The following is a 17,525-nucleotide window of genomic DNA, read 5'->3' as shown; positions in this document are numbered from 1 at the left end:
TGGCAGGGAGCCTTGTGTAACAGAAAAAGGCTAATATGAGACACAGCCAAAATAAAAATTTTTTTTCCAAAATATACAGTAGTGTTTTAAGATAACTCAGAATAGGGGGCACCTGGATGGCTCATTTGGTTAAGTGGCTGTCTTCGGCTCAGGTCATGATCCCGGAATCCTGGGATCGAGCCCCACATTGGGCTCCCTGCTCAGCGGAGAGCCTGCTTCTCCCTCTTCTTCTGCCTGCTGCTATGCCTACTTGTGGTCTCTCTCTATCTCTAAAAGAACAACAACAACAACAAAAGATAAATCAGAATAGGAAATAGTATCATGATTGTTGTTCATGTGTTAGCTAACATCAAGTTACCTTAAATGTTTTAGTAAAGTAAGTCTTTGGGGGATGAAAGCCAATCACTGTTGAGACAAATGTTGGATTTGAAAACTACCAGGCTCTGGGTCTTCTTGCTGTCATGCCATTTTGCAGAATCACAGGCTGTGGTGAAAACCGGTGCTGTTCTGTAATACAAAAGCATGTGTTCTCAACACTGGAAGGTCCTTGGAGCCCATCTACCAACCCCAAGCTAAGCATTTCGCAAGGCAGGGGAGGAATGATCTAAGTGTGTTGATCCTTTTCAGTGACTGAGGCAGATACAACTGTTGGTAATTGATGGGATTTCTTCTCCAATACCTGCTAACCTCAAAAAGTATGGAATTCATATCTTCAGCCTGAACTTGACAGTACCAAGATATCTACCCACGCTTCCACCCAGCCAGCCATTTCCATATGCACAGTTAATGAGTATTGAGTTTAAAAAGATAACCTTAAAAGAATCAATTTCATGGTGAATGCATCTAGTTAAGCAAGCCATTTAAACAACATTTTACTCGTGTGTAGCAGACCATTTTATAAGTTACTGATAGCTTTACAAGCCTGTGTTTCAGACAAGCTAATTGGTTGTCTCTGATGTGTTTGGGGCTTTCACTCATTAACTCTCCTTCCTGTCTAGTACATACTTGACTGGCTCTCGTACATATAGGTAGAACTGTTTAAACAGCCATATTCTATTGCCAGGAAGAAGTTTTTCATAGATAAGCCTCTTCCTGCTTACAACGTTTGCTTTTTTGAAATAAAGGTAAATCATAACCTAGTATTACCGCAGACGTGGAAGGTGCAGAATCAAGTGTAACACCCAATACATATTGGTACCATAAATGAAAGCCCTTTGGAAGGCATGGAATAGAATTGATTACTGAAGGGAAAGAGAGGAGGGCAAAAGAAAATGATAGGCTGTTGAAACCTGGCTGCCTGTGTAATTAATGACTATGTTATAGATGTTATTGAAAAGTCTGAGGCCTGCACCTGCATGCAAAGACAAGTGTGCCGATGCTTCTCTTTTTTACATATGTCAATGCTTTCCATTCTCTGAGATAAGAATTAGATGCTTTGTTTGGACACAGATTAAAGGAATAGCTCAAAACATATGTGTCCTTTGGGTCTTGAGATTTCTGGAGTGGGTCTATTTTCCATGAGGAGTTGCTTACTTTTCTGTTTGCAAAACAATCCATTGCAGCTGCCTGTAGGCATATGTATAATAGAGTTTAAGCCAATTAGACCTATGGTTTTGAAACTGTTCATGAAATCCCACCTCCTGCATGAAACCTTGGCCTGCTTAATTAAAAGGAGTGGCAACTACTCTCCAATGTTCAATTTCCTTCCTTTCCTAACATTTTAATCTGAGATGAAATACGGTACATACTTTGTTGCCCTTTTCATTATAGTTTCAGCTCTTTACATTTGTTTAAAAATAATGAGTGTCCTCTTTGTGTCTGGAATTGGGTACATCAGGGAATACAAAAGAATTTTTTTCATCGTCTATGCCTTCCAGGAACTGAGGTCTCTTACACATGAAAAAATTAAGGCTAATTATCCAAATCTCTGAATTTCCTCAAGTGAAACGAGGATATCCTCATAAATCTGAATGAAAAGAGTTCACCCCAGGCTTGTGAAGATGCTTCATTCCCATTGAGTCTTGATATCCTCTAACTCATTAACTTATACAATGATTATTTATAAAGCCTGTTTGAAGGAGACAGTCATGGCTTGTACAACCGAATTCATAATAGCCGAAAAGTGGAAACAGCCCAAACATCCAGCAACTGATGAACATGAGTGGACAAATTGTGTTAGGTCCGTACAGCAGAATATCACTTGGCCATTAAAAGAAGTACTTACACAGAACTTTATGCTAAGTGAGAGAAACCAGGTACTAAAGGCTATGTATTATATAATTCCATTTATATGAAATGTCCAGAATAGGCAAATCCTTAGAGACAGAAAGTAAATTAGTGAGTGCCGAGGGCTGGAGGAAAGGGCAGATGGGGTGTGGCTGCTAATGGGTGGGGAGTTTCTTTCTGGAGTGGTGCAAATGTCCTGAAGTTCGATAGCCGTGATAATTGCAGGTGTCCCTGAATATACTAAATATCCCTAACGTGTACATTTTTAGAAGGGTGAATTTTACAGTCTGCAAATTATAGCTCAAAAAATGAAAAGTCATGTCTATAGAGCCAAATGAAAAGATGTTAAAGTGTGTGCTAGAGAAATGGGAAATCCAGGCAAACAGTAAAGAAAATTCTTTAGAATCTTAGGAGGGAGTGTCTGCTTCTGAGAGTAGACCTGTGGAATAGGTAGTGATAACTTAAAGCCAGGAGCAAACAATCCCCTTTAAAGGCCAGGAGTTTCTTTTTGTTGTGGCAACTATTCTTATAAAGACCCTAACCTGACCATGAGTGACCCCAAAAATTTTGCCCTGGACATCTGTGGCTCCAATTCTGTTTCAGTCTAAAAACTCTCTTTGAAAAGCAACTCAAGTTCAGTGAGGTGAGAACCACGTATGGAATGATAACTCTTTTTGTTTGGGATGAAAAGTTGTTTCCTTAGTGGGAAAGTCTTTTTAAACCTGGAAAATTTAACATTAATAGTATAAAAATGATAAAATAACATCTACAATATTAATACTTTCATTTCAAGTATATATTACATTTAGGTCAACCTGGTAGAGTCACTTTGTAATTATCATTTAAGATGTATAAATTATTTCAGAAATGATTCCCTATATAGAAATGCAGGAGGGGGCACCCGGGTGGCTCAGTCAGTAAGCAACTGACTCTCCACCTCAGCTCAGGTCCTTATCTCGTGGGTCATGAGATCAAGCCCTGTATGGGGCTCCACGCCCAGCAGGGAGGCTGCTTGAAGATTCTCTCCCTCTGCCCCTCCCACTCCTGTGCACGTGCACTCATGCTCGCGCTCTCTCTCTCTCCTCCTCCTCCTCTCATATAAATAAATCTTTTTTAAAAAATAAGAAGAAGAAATACCAGAGCTTGAGAGTCATTGAATTTATAAATTTAATTGAAGAAATGCTCACAAATTCTTGCTAGGGAAGAAAAGACTTCTTAACTACTTGAGGATATTTTGATTATTACAGTCTAAATGCTGAAAAAGAAGATTGAATATGTTAAATTTATAAATGGAGTTTTGAAATGTTTAAAAGTGGTTAATTAAACTAAGTTTATAAAAGGACCTAAACTGTATCCAACTTCCTGAATGTGTTGTTAAAACTTACCAGATATATAGACAGAATGGTAAGATTTTTAAATTGAATATAATAGCTTCAGGGAAAACTGGGTTTTAGACACAGTATATTTAGTAAATTGTATGTTCCTTTTTAAAACTGCAAAGTAACAATAACTAGTATTGCTCTGCACTAAGAACCATCCTTAAGGACAACATAAGCTTTAAACAGACAGGACATGGACCCTGTGCCTTGGCTAGTTCTCGCTGCTGTTAGATAGTCTCCACATAAAAGAAACCCAGGCTGAACATAGAGGGGTCAAAATATGGCTTCTGCCTGCTAGACCACAATCCAGAGCCTCTGAAATTATAAGTGGAGCCTGGAGAGGTTGGAAAAGCCAACTTCTCTGGCCCCCTACAGTATGAGTGGGGACGAGCTGGTCTAGCAAGAGAGGCTAGCTCCCCAGACACCTCCAGGGCACTGCTTGTGTCCCTGCTGGACAAAGTGGGAAGCTGCAAACAGCGTTAGCCGGGGATTGGCAATTTTGTTTGTTTGGTTGTTTGTTTTTAAAGGTCTAAACAGTAATTCTAGATTTTGTCTCATTGATTGAAGCATGAAAGTAGCCATAGACACGTGAGTAAGTATGGCTGTGTTCCAATAAAACTTTATTTGCCTGGGTGCTGGGAGGTAACCAACAGTGGCTACTGTGATTAATGTCCCTTCTACTTTTAACATTTCTTCTACATTAAGGCTTCCCCTTGAGATGATAGGAGGACGTCAGCTGGGTCTAAAAATATGAATATTTTTAAGCCGATTCTTTCTACTTGTAGAGGGAGACACCTTAGTTTGGATGCAGAAGTTGGAGCAAAGACCTACATGTGGGAATCACTCCAGGCTCGGGAGGGTCAGGTGGAATCCCCAGAGTAGAAGAGATCTTCTGCAGGAGTCCTGGGTATCTTTCATTGTTCCTTGAAGACAGGAAGCATCCATACCTCATTTCTGCCTCTCACAGTGGTTGTCTGATTCACAGGCTTTTTGGATAGGTGAATAAAACAAACCTTCTAGGTATATCAAAAAGAGAAAATAGATGTAATCTGTTCTGTAATTCTAGGTTAGCAGAGTAAGCAAAAAAACAGGAATGCTTTTCAGATTCTAGCTCCTACCACCAAAGCAGTGGGATCATTTTATTTAGCTCTTCTGGAACACACTGACTTCTCCTGTGCAGTGGAAGATGGGGTTTCTATATAATTATTGTCACAATATATAACATTCGCCACACTTCAGAGATTACTGATCAGGCAGGAAGACTTCTAATAAAGGTGGGGCTCAGTCACCAGTCATAACCTGCTGGCATTCGTCTAGCTTTTTAATTATCCCAAAGTCAGGTGGGCTGCACTTTGCTTAAGAAAGAAGCGATCTTACCGAAACTACACTTTTATGTTACACCTAATATTCTTGAAACCAATCATCCATTATAAATCTGCGCTCCCAAAGTAATATTGTGGTCTTGGTTAATATCAAGGTGTTGTTTTCTGGTCCCTTTTAATACAGTAAAAAGTAAACAATACCTGTTCTGTGTTGTAGTATCTTTGGGACTATGGTAAATTGGTTTTGCTTATATTCTTTATTTCTGCCTTTAATGACATATTTAGTACCTTTCTAAGGATTTCAAAATCCTGCAAGCAGCACAATGAAAAGGGGAACAGCTGGTGCTGCTCTCTCTGGACTAAACTTCTTTGAACAAGCTGCCAAGAATGCACTCTGAAGAATCTTAATGATGCCCTGCCACTTTATCTCCAGACCCCATCCTGGAGCCACGGTGTGGGCAAAGTTCTCTCTGACTTTGGTGAAGGTTACCAAGCGAAGCCTGCTCCGTGAGTTTCTGCAGTTAAGACCACAAGGCTGGAAGGCCCTTGGCATACTCCCAGGCGAGATGTACATACTGTGCGTGCCGGTGAGTGCTTGGCACCCGACTCTCTAGAAAGAAGGAAGTCTTGGTTTGTTGCACTTGCAGATTTCCATGGCTTAAATAATTCAGACCCTGAGCAGTTTTGTGGCTCCTAGAATTTGATGTCCTTGTCTGGGGGCGGAAAGAGAAGGCTCACAACCAGCATTTCAGTACGAATGTTTCCCCCACTTTGATAAGGGACTATAACGGGGCATCTCCTCTAATGATGAAAGTAAGGAGTAGGTGAGGATGGGGCAAGTTCTGCTCCCTTTCGGACAGTCACGGTCAATATCCTACAAGTTTCACTCATCGCTGAGGCTCTCTTAACAGCCTATTAATTGGAGCCCTGGAGTACATGTATCATGTAGACCATAGTTCTACCAAAGAGTTCAAGACCCATATGAACCTATGTCAGAAAACATTATTCATCTAGTTGTTGGAAAAATACAGGCATGCGATGGACACGCTGTGGACTTAAAATGACAAGAAACCCATAACTGGCTCAAGGTGGTTACTGAGTCGTGGGTTCTTGCAAGATGCATTGTGCATCTGACCTGAGCTCTGCCTACCAGACCCCCAGCCGCAGCTCTCTTTGCTGGCTTTCTGTGTTTTGCTTGTGTTCCTCACCCAGCATCCCTGTTGTCTTGTCTTACCTGCTGACTGATTACTGTTGCATTGAAGGAGCTGAATCTCTGATTCCTGTGCCAGAGATGAAGAAGGAATGAGCCTATATTTCGAAAGTTTCTCTGGGCAGTCTTCTACCAAGATATTTCTTTTTCACTTTGACTTGAATTATTTTAATATTCCTCCCTCTCTCGATTTGAATCCATTGCTTTTCTTCCAGTTGTATAATCAGGGTGCCATAAATGAGTGAAAAAGCCTTTAGTAAACTGTGCGGTATTAAACTGTCTTTTATGGTCACTGAAAAGCCAGGGGCAATGGGGCTTGTAATCTTTTAATACAGATGATGAGGACAGCCTCCTCTTCCGGCTGTTGTCTCTGTTTTTTGTTTTCTAGTGTTCCGCTCTCAGCATTGGAATCCCACACATTAGCCGGTGGAGCGCTGGCACAGGGCACACTCACACCGCCTTCACACACTCGCCAGTCTTGTTCAGAAAGTGGTGGTCGAATGAATGAAGTTACAGGGAGTGAACTTTCAGGACCCACGTGTTCAAAGCTTCTCGTACTAATCTTCACCCTATGACAATGCACCACAACCACCCTCAAGTTAAGAAAGGTCCATTATAACCGGCTAGTTTTTTTCCTCAGAGGGAATAGGTGTGTCGTGGGTAGGTGGGGATCTAGAGAAGTAACGTGCAGAAAAGATATCCAGCTTCTATCTCCACTGAGAAAGCAAGCTAAATTGCCCCAGACAGGTGGAGAAATACCTACAGTACCACCCCAGGTGGCATTCTGCACATGAGACAGGGGAGGGATTTTTAGTTACTGCTGTGACTGGTACAGGGTAATGGCATTGAGTTCACTAGGACTAGGGGTGACCTCCTGATTTTAGTATATGTGCTGCCGAAGCGAGCACGGGGTGACCTCCTGAAAGATGCACAGCACAGTCCCATGGAGTAAAGAACTAACCCCCTTTTCAATGTCTTACAACACATTCATGTGGGTCAAAGCACTGTTTATAAGTATCTGAGCTTAGAACTTAATTCGATGTCACATAAAAACACTAAGTCATCCCTTTTGGACTGTTCTCTCCCCTGCTCCCCAGAGTGTTTAAAGGAAAATGAAGCCAACTCTGGGCACACAGTCCTTACATGCTCTAATAACAAAAATAGGAGAAACAAGCAGTTATTGTTATAAATAAAATGAGATTTGCAGGCTTTTAAAACGGAAGACCTATTATTGCAGTTCAGAAACTATTTACATGACTTCCAGAAATGTAGTCACAGCGGGTTTGCAAGAATTAAAAAGAAATTTTTGCTCGTGAAGTGAGGGCAAGATAGGGAAGTCGGTATTATTACATAACCTTGTTAGAGGTCCTGCAAGTTGGAAAGGGTGATTATTCCTCTTCTCAAAGAAACATAGAGGACATCTCCTACCCAATTTCGCAGCTGTTACAAACGTGAGCCGAGTTGTCCGTTAGGACTCTACAGTAAGTGCGTGGTGGGAATCAACAGAATGCAGTCATGTGCGTCACCCCACAATGGCGTGAATGAAGGAGGGCTCTGACAGCATAGCTAAAATAAGTTGGCTGCTTACGGCAGCTTTGTTTTCCCATCTCTAGGGTGGACACATGGCCACTAACAAATGCCCACTCTCTGCGGCTAACCCATAAATAGCCAGCTGACTACAGGTTGCCAGGCAGCTGGAATCTGACGTCACTGCCCCAAGTGCCGTCTCCCGAAGCCAGTGAGAAGCAGTCCCCTCCTCCTCATCCCTGCAGCTTCCATTGAGGCATAGTATTTAAGTGGCTGATTAAGTATTCAAAACATGTGATTTATGTTGGTCAAACTTAAACGCCTTGTTCTTTAAAATTATACAGCAGCATTATGAAAGGACAAAAAAAAAAGATAAAGTGAACAAGTCAAATGTGACTGTAATTTGTATCTTAATAATACAGAGGAGGTGAAATTTGAAGTTCAAGTTGACAGAAAACTAAACGAAGGAACGCCTGGGTGGCACAGTCGGTTAGGCATCTGACTCTTGGTTTTGTCTCAGGTCTGGTCTCAGGGTTGTGGGATCAAGCCCCACGTGGGGCTCCACACTAGGTGCAGAGTCTACCTGAGATTTCACTCTCTCTCCTTCCTTGACCCCACAGTTTCTCGTGTGTTCTCACACTCATGCTGTCTCTTTCGAATAAGTAAATAAAAATATATTAAAGCAAACCAAATGAAAATGTTAACCCAATGGGAGAAGTTCAAGTCAGAGCATGAGGTCTCCATCGTCCCCTCTCTTGTATTACCTGCTTTGTTTTTAGAAACATGAAACTCTGGGTAATGAAAAGCTGTGTTCTGGCAACAACCGGTCACTCACTGTGCTTGAAACTCACTGAAACACCAGACTAGTTTTACAGTTGATGTTATAAATGAAGGATGGTGTGGAATCATTTGGATACAGTTGGGGGAGTATAGCAGGGTGAGGGAGATACCTACTTAGGTTACAGATCGGAAAATCTCGGGTTACGCAGCCATAGTTGTCAGCTTAACACCATTAGGCTCCTTTATCTGGTGACCACCCTGTAATGGAACCTTCCATTTCCTCCTCAGGTTTCATATTCAGCAGGAACAACTTCAGAAACTACCTTCAGACATCTTTATTATCTTCCAAGTGTGTCCACGCGATAGTCTGTATTTTCAGTTGCCTAGAGACCAACCTAATGGGTACTTAAAACCTGGCTTTCTGTGTCTGGTCCATATTGTAAAATATCACAAGTTCTATTCTGTGATTGCTTAAATCTAACTTCGTTTTCAAATTAGCTGTCAGTATGCCACCAGGATCAATTCTGTGAATTTTTAAGTCAACCGTTTGAAGGTATTGTTGGTAACGTGCACTTACTGTGTTAGTCTTTCTCTTTATCCTAATATTCCTGAATTTCTTGCCACCAGTCCTCTTCTGTTATCGGCAAGACTTAAAATGATGTGAGGTTGTGAAATGGGGCAAGGGTAAAACTTCCTTCATGTACCAGATTTTGGGCGTTCCGTGCCATCCCCTCTTGGTGGGAGGCATTATTGATCAAATACCAGATTCTGTTTGTGCATTCTGAAGCCCCACTTTGTGGGAGAAGCAAGGAGCCTGACATCTCTGATTTTATACTCTCCAGAGCAGCCAGCTCCTCCGCCAAGCTGTGGCCTTAAACACAGTCCCCACCTGTCCCCCCTGCCAGCTCTGCTCTCCCCCTGCTGGCTGCTGGCCTCCCTTGGTGGGGCAGAGCCCGTCTAGTGCCGGTTGTTGCACAAGCAGATTTCAGTTTCTCTTGGAAGTGGGTTGCTTTCAGTGCTCTAAAGAAAAGAAACTAAAAGAAGGGAGTTTACATTTTCCATAAGGGAGAATTCTCTTAACAACGTGATTTATAAAATACCTTGGGCAAACACTGTTCTGAAGTTGTATACCCGCTTTCTGATCTGAAAGGAGATTTTCATTACTTTCCAGAATCAGCTGATGAGCGTCCTTCCATTTTCACAGGCTTTTTTTTTAAAGTAGTAGTATTTATTGCTAATTTGCAGACATTTACAGAAGGATTTTGGAGACACACTTGAACTCTAGAATGTTAGCGTAATTGTGGTTCCTACACTAGCATAAAGCCTTAGTATTTCTTATGTCTATCTTCTTGCTCACATGAAAATAATGTACACATATTTTAATGCCACTTTTGGATGATGTACCTCTGCTGTACTCTGGTCCTTGCCGTGATAGAGACAAAATGAAACCACATTGGGAATGGCATGTGGTTGAGACCCTTTTTTTTTCTAGGTCTCGAGTATTGACTAAGGTAAGACCTTAGAATTTGCCCTGGCACATGGGATTTAATGAAATCTGTTGACCAAGAATGTCTTCAAACAGTGGTTCTTCTGGTGTTGCTACTCACTGTATTTTATGTTATTAAAACCTCACTAGGCTGTACATACGGTGTTCAGTTCTTATGTGACGGAGTGTGGGCAGGACCATAGCTTTGCAAGCTTTGTGTTTTATCATACCCTTTGAGAGGTCATCAGTACTTCCAGAAGATGTCACAATTTGATGTTTCCTCTCGGTCTTGAGTTGGTAATCTTGGACACTATTAGTCAGTAACCTATTAGCCTCTGTGCTAAGAATGACTTGTGACTGAATATTTACCAAACAGGTTCTTAAGATAGCAAATTCTCCACTCACATACCAGTTTAAAGGTCATGATTTTTGCCTCCCTGAAAATTCAGGACTAGGAGAAACAAACAGGGTGCTTTGTATATATATGTATCTGTATAACAGTTTAAATATGCATATACACACGCATACTCAGTTTCTAACCTCTTTCCTAAAAAGTGCTTTCCCAGGTCTCAAAAATGGATACTAGAAGTTTAAGGGGGAGAGAGAAAAAAGATTATTTAAACTACCAGTTTTTGTCATATATGCATTTGGTAGTCAAAATATGCACTTGGTAGTCAAAATAATTTTGAGTAATTGATCCAGTACGTACTGTAGTTTGCCACCAATTGAGTATGTTAGCAAGGGGGTGTAGCAAAAGCTGCTCTGCTGGTGGTTTTGATGGAACTGAATCTTCCTGGTGCCTGCAGTGTACTCTGCACTGTGTGCTGGTACATGTAATTCTTTTTTTTTTTTTTAAGATTTTATTTGTTTATTTGACAGACAGAGATCACAAGTAGACAGAGAGGCAGGCGCAGAGAGAGAGAGGGAAGCAGGGCCCCCACTGAGCAGAGAGCCCCATGTGGGACTCCATCCCAGGACCTGAGCCGAAGGCAGCGGCGTAACCCACTGAGCCACCCAGGTGCCCCGGTGCACGTAATTCTTTCTTATACTCCGTCACCTCCCATGCAGATAAGTGTGTGGGTTTGTAAGCAGGTCACTCACCCCTAAAGAAAACAGTCCTGGGTCACAACGTAGGACCCACATTATAACAGCAGCAGTGGATGGAATTCTAGAAAGTCCTAGGCATCACAGTATAAGCGTTCTCCTTGAAATCCCCCCTATTTCGTCACTCACAAACTTCTGGACTTAGAGAGGTCCTGATATAACTAATAACATATTTATCTTCTCCCCCCCTTAAGGTCAAAAAATATTTTGAACTTGAACCCCTTGCACGTGGGAAACGCTGGATTCTGCAGCCCTGCTCACTGGACGACATGGAGGCACTGAAAGACAGCTTCTCTCAACTGATAAATTTGTTAGAAGAGAAAGACCATGAAGCTGTAAGAATGTGAAATCTGGCAAAGAACACGGGTTCCCAAAGGCCTTGAACCTATCATGTTAGTTTCTCATTTTAATTTTATTTTGGTATCAAGACTTTTGTGGCTTCAGTGTCTCTTTTCCTCTAGTTATCTCCCGACTCTCATCTCTCTATTAAAGTGAATATTCTGTAAATCGGGTGAATCATCATCGGCATTAACGTCAAGTACACACTACTGAGAGAGAATTTATTCTCTGTTTACCACTAATTATCTTCGCCGCATGTCTCTTCCTTCTGTTGTTCTAAGCAGCTCTTCTGTACTCTGTGTTAAAATGGATGGAATTCGTGGCTCACAGAAATCAAATCCCTTACGAAGGACTCAGGGAGACTCAGAACCTTGACTCCTTTTCCCTGGGTTTGGGGGTGGAGCGTGAAACGACTGGGGCTCCTCATTTTATGTCTATTGTTTCCAAGATCTCTTGGGGTGTTCATTTTATTTTATCATATTTTATTCTTGAGTTTTTTTGTATATGGGCCTCATAGATTATGAGAAAAAAATGAGCACCAAAAACTTCAATGAATCACCTTATCAGAGAGGAATATCCTACCAAGATAAAATTAACGTGGAAGAACTTTAAAGACAAGATCCAGAATTTCCTTGATTCCATCTGAAGTCTCACTCCCCTGTCTTAAGAGCAGAAACTTTCCGCTTTTGAGACGAGCGAGAATGTAGGCACAATGCGGGTGTGCCTCACTGATGACTATTTCATCGAGTCCTCCAATATTTTTTTAATGGAAAGAGTCCCCTGCATAAAGTCAAGCTGCAACATGACAGAGGTATCTTTCTCTAAAAATCTTAAAAGTGTCTGATTGAAAGAGAGAAGATAATTTTTTAAATAATAGATAAAAATTTTAAAAAGAGCCAAATGAAGTATAGTTTATACTGGCTAGGGTTTAAGCTGGCATGGATTTGACAAAGAAAACAAAGACAAAATCATCTGGATATTCATTCATTAAGTGCTAATGGAGTTTAACGGAGTCGCTGATTGTCTCCGACGAGTAATTAAAGGTCTGTCAGTATTCCTATTATAAACCTCTATTTTCAGGGGTTTCAGTGTGCCCTTAAAAAAAAAATGTGCTGGGGCTGCAGCAAATCATTTTAGGGCCTAGATTCAGTCTTTGGAACTCTTTTTTTTTTTTTTTTTCCATTTAATTTAAATGATAAAATTATGTAGAGATTAATGTGCAGTTTTACTAAGGTTTGGCACCTTTGACCTTTTTTAAATCAAGAATAATCTATAGATATTGAAGTTTATGGATGTAATCCTCTTTGGCACATTTTGTAGATTTTTGACCGCTTCAAACACAAAATGGCCAAAGGTTAGAAAACTGCTCCTTTCACCTGAGCAATAAAAACATGTTTGTAATTTTTAGGTAGCACAGACTGGTTCTCAGATACCACAGACTCGCACTGTATTACACGGTGATGTAATACCTTGTAATTCTCCAGAAGATATACATCATTCAGATATAGCTTTTGTGGTTTCATCTTGTAGGTGGATTTTAATGAAATCATTACCTTTGAAACATCGACCACTTCTTTAAGCTTCCCCCGCCCCCGATGGAATGGATCCAAAAAGATTCGTATTCAATCTTGTCTCCAGTGTCCTTGAATATTTTTCACTGCGTAATCCGTGAGCAGCACAAAACTTTTATTCCGATGACCAGTTACACAGTCCCTGCTTGCATTTTTGTTTTGCTGTGCTCATCTTCTGTGAAAAATAAATGATTCTTAGGCATTGCTTTCTCTGCAAGTTCATTAAATGGAGAATGTTGTCTTTTTAAGATACTGTGGCTGAGTGCTCCTAGGCCATCTGTTAAATGACTTCCCGTTGTCTGTGTGTGTGTGTGTTCATGTGTGCGCCAGTGATGGGCTTCTTCTCAGACCCACGACTGTCTGCAGTGTCTCAGCCGTCAGAATGAAAACATTATCAATCAGTACCCAACAACAGCTGTTTTTGACAAGTTTCTGTCTGACGCCTAATGCTTTACAACTGTCAATAAGGCTCCTTCTTTGTCTGGCAGTTCGGAGCTCGCAGTCTTGCTGCTTCCGAGCGAGCAGCATCCTGTCCTTGTAACCCTAGTTTTGGAAATCCACTTGTGGGGGGCGGGGAGGGGGCTTGGATGGGCCAGTGTGGGTGGGTGGCGGGTGGGTGGTGTGTGTGTACCGCTCTTCCTACTTCCATGTAAAGTGCCACAGGTGTCTTAGTTTGCATATTCAAATATTATGTAGGAAAAACAGTCTGTTATGTATTTCTCCACTTAGTTTCTTGTTATATTTATGGAAGTTACCCATTTTGTACCTTCTTAGCTAAAGCAGTTGCCTTTTTGTAATGGCAATTAATTTATATGACAAAACTTTGTACCTACTGTAGTTTATAGTTATCGGTTGCTAATTAACTGCCATCTTGCCCTGTCTTTCTATAAAAAAAAAAAAAAAAATCTGTATCTATACTTAAAGGGTAACAGATTTATGTGGACAATTGCCAGACAAGAAGAACTTGTATTGTCCGTGATTTATATATGATTTCCCTATCTTCAAATGAAAATAAACGCTGAGTAGAATTGATGTTTTCGGACTTACTCCTTTCAAGCTTTTTAGCATTTGGGAGTCCCAGATTTCTGTTTACATTTGTGTTGCCTGTTTAAGTCTTCAAAATAAGTTCTGCTGCTCTTGGGTCAAAACAAATGATTAATTCACATTTCCTTTAAGGCCATTGTGAAAACTTAAAAGACCAAAAAAAAAAAAAAAAAGAGCTGGTATCTTTTCCAGTTGGTTTGTCCTCACCAGCAATTTACTTTCACTGGAGCTGTTCCTTCAGAATGAGTGAGCAGAGTCGAGATGTTAATGTAAAATGTCACCTTTCAGTCAAAGCAGCATCTTTTAATATCTGCCGTAAAAGCAATGTTCTAAGAGTAACTGGTGCAATGAGCTGTCTCCTTCAGTGGTGATCAACGCCAAGGAAGTAAAGATTTTTAAGTGACTCAAGGAAATGCTGTGTATTTACAGGTCCAACTCTAAAGAAGGAGAGTATTCTGTAAAAGAGAAAAAGTGAGAAAAAAAAAACTAAAGGGATAGATGGATGGAAGAAGAAAAAGAAACAGAAAAAGATGCAAAATTCAAATCCCAGCTCTTGTTTGGTCCCAGATGCAGCATTATCCTGACACATCGTTTGATCACACCGAAAGCTCGCAACCCTTCCCTTCTAAGCTGGGATCCAAGCTGCATTCCTAGTTTTATTTCCAAGGTAGGCAGTTAGTAGGTATCAAGTTCCTCAGCATCTCAGACCCATCCAGGCAAACGTGGACAGAACTGTATGACTTTTGAAGCAAGTGGGTTTGCCTAACGTCCAGATGGAATATTCAAACTCAAGTGGAAATCTCATATTCATGCCTGGCTTCATCTTCTTTATCATTTTTTAGTGCATTTTCATTAACCTTCTGACCTAATGGTGCAAACAGAAAAGCGAAAGTATGTGGAGGGGGATGGGGGGAGTGGGAACTACCCTTTGGGAGCCCTCATTTTCATTGAATTTGGGAAGGAGGATCTGTCTTTGTTATGCAGAAACTTTAGGAGAATATAGATGCACTCCCTGCCTTGCTTTTACCCTACCCCGGATTCTGGAGATCTGAAGTCCGTGCTGTGAAATGCATTATCACATCGTGTTAGGAATTCCTGACTCCCAAGAGTTCACAACTTGTGGTCACCACTGACTCAGCATGATTAAATGATTTGCATCTCAGGGTTAAATGTTTTCCAATTCGGATGCATGAGGTGACTGATGGGCTAGTGTTTTGGCACCCTACCCCACCCCCCTCACACTGATACAGGAACATGAAAAGGATCCCCTGTGAGACCCAGAAGCCTCAGATGGGGTATCAGTTTCTGCTCCCCTTCCCCATTCTCTTTAAATTAAAACCTAAACGAAAAACTGGCCTTCCACCTACTGTTTCATCGAAGCTAGAAATTCTGACCTCTCATCCTGGGGGGTTCATCTGTTTGTGACAGACTCTTCATGAAGTGACTTTCTGTGAAACCAAAGAGTTTTAAAGGCACCAAGAAGAATCTCCAACATAGGCCTTGCCTCGCATCCTTCTTTCCTTACAGAACGAAGTGAAGGAAAAAGTGCATGACTTTTCAATCGGATTTTCACTGTCTTCCCATACTGCCATCCATCTCTGCTCTCCGCGTGCTCTAGTCACTGGATGCAGGTTTAGGAAGGCCACCTGTGCTGGGACGCCTGGGTGGCTCAGTTGGTTAAGCAGCTGCCTTCAGCTCAGGTCATGATCCCAGTGTCCTGGGATCGAGTCCCATATCGGGCTCCTTGCTCCGCAGGGAGCCTGCTTCTCCGTCTGACTCTGCCTTCCACTCTGTCTGCCTGTGCTTGCTCTCGCTCACTCTCTCTGACAAATAAATAAAATCTTTAAAAAAAAAAAAAAAAAAAAAGGAAGGCCACCTGTGGTATTCTGGGGCTTGGCTTGCCCCACCCTTTCACGTTCCCCTCTGGTCCTCCGATCTAATGGGAGTTGTCATGGGATACTTTGTATGAATGATGACTTTTTACAAGGAAATAGTTCAGGCTTGGTGGTTTAAAGTAACCTCGTTTACCATGTACAGTGTTGTGAGGTCACTGGTACCCTGTTTGGAGAATAAGGAAAGGGACTCATTGATTTTGTGCCTTGCTAAGATCAACCTGGCTTAGGACCCAGAGTGACCCCCAGTCACCCGCTGCTGAGGCAGACATTCCCACATCCGTGCACCGACTTGAGAACAGCTATGGATAGGGTCTTCTGTAAACTGCAAAGAATGATTAATTCCTTTTTTCCCTTTTCTCGTTTAGAAGTCACTCCCTCTTATTCTGATGCTCTTAGAATATTCTACCCAGATATTTCAGCACGGGTCTTTCCAGGCGTGACATTCCAACCATGGAGGTCAGTTGGCAGGCTTGTCCCCAGAGAGGAAAGCCTGGCTTAAGGGCATGGGGACAGGGCACACACTGACAATGAAAATAAGCCTTTAATAAGCATCATGCTCCCCAGCTCCCTGATGTCGCTGTGTCCTCATGGGATCTTCCTCGTGGGAGGTAGACAAGATGGTTGTCTCAAAAAAGCCTCAGATCACTTACATCCCAGGCAACCCTTCTTTGTAGGTGTGAAATTCAGCCTAAAATGCCACAACCTTTCCTGACAAGTGATTCATTGAGACAAAGGCTGGAGCTCCAGCATCAAACAGATGTCAAGACAAAACACCAAATGCCTATAAATGATTGCTTTGCAAGCAATGGAATGACTGGAAGGCCTGGCCTGATGATGTACTCCATGTCTGGACAAGCTTACAGAAGACATAGGTGGTGGGGAGGGGGCAGGGGAGCTGTTTCTAAATGGAGTCTGTGAAGAAAGCTGTTTCTGGAGACAAGTGAAGCCACGATTCTCACCTGAGAGGCTCACGTCAAGAAGAAAGATTCCTGGCCGGTCTGTGCATAATGTATGTGAAGATCAGTTAGAAAAATGCATGTCAAGGGCACCTTGAAGCCCAGACTGGTACGATATGATGTTAAGTCAGTAGACATATAAATATCAGAGTAAATTAAAAATAAGAAGATTTGGTTGGAACGGAAACTACTCAGCAAAAGGCAGAGACAGGAATGCAAACAGTAAGTCTGGCTGTCATTCTCTCTAATCTGGAGCAAGTCAGGCTCGGCTCTGGACCTTCTCCAGTTGTTTTACAACTTTCTAGACATGGCGTGTATCAACCCAACGCTTTTCTTAAGCAATCTTGACAGGATTTTCAGATGACTGCTTGTCAAGAGTCAACTTAACCGTTGTCCTTTTTACAGGTTTAACGTCACATTTGGAACTTTCGGTTTCAATAGTTTTAAGGGGTTTCATCTCCTCATTAATTTGGCATGTTTTTGTGGACACCTATTCTGTACCAGGCACTGTGTTAGATGCTTGGGACACAGAGTAAATAGGACAAACTCGGCCCCTGTCTCTGTAGGACTTTAATCCCTGGAACATTGGTTATGTTGGATTCTTTCTATGATCCTAGACAATTTTTGTACTGCGGTATGGGGTGAGGGTGGATTTGGGTATGTTAAAATTCCAGTGTGAGTCTCTA

The 17,525-nt window shown here is 41.7% G+C and overlaps 1 protein-coding gene across 2 annotated transcripts in view; it reads left to right on the top strand.

Annotated features, from left to right (window-relative positions):
* ARL15 (ADP ribosylation factor like GTPase 15) overlaps window positions 1-15,297 on the top strand; it is a 396,543-nt gene extending 381,246 nt beyond the window's left edge. The window contains exons 5-6 of one of the 2 annotated variants that reach the window (XM_059417115.1): window positions 11,229-11,426; window positions 14,418-15,297. In XM_059417115.1, the coding sequence (XP_059273098.1) occupies window positions 11,229-11,381 (153 nt within the window). In that variant the 3' untranslated portion in view covers window positions 11,382-11,426; window positions 14,418-15,297. Of the gene's footprint in view, window positions 1-11,228; window positions 13,977-14,417 lie in introns of those variants that run through there. The other variant, XM_059417114.1, reaches the window with a different exon arrangement.
* The last annotated feature ends 2,228 nt before the right edge of the window (window positions 15,298-17,525 follow it).

This window comes from Mustela nigripes, chromosome 12 (assembly GCF_022355385.1).
Source record: "Mustela nigripes isolate SB6536 chromosome 12, MUSNIG.SB6536, whole genome shotgun sequence".
NCBI lineage: Eukaryota > Metazoa > Chordata > Mammalia > Carnivora > Mustelidae > Mustela > Mustela nigripes.
Note: the sequence above shows the minus strand (reverse complement) of the source record. Positions and strands in the feature narration are given on the sequence as shown.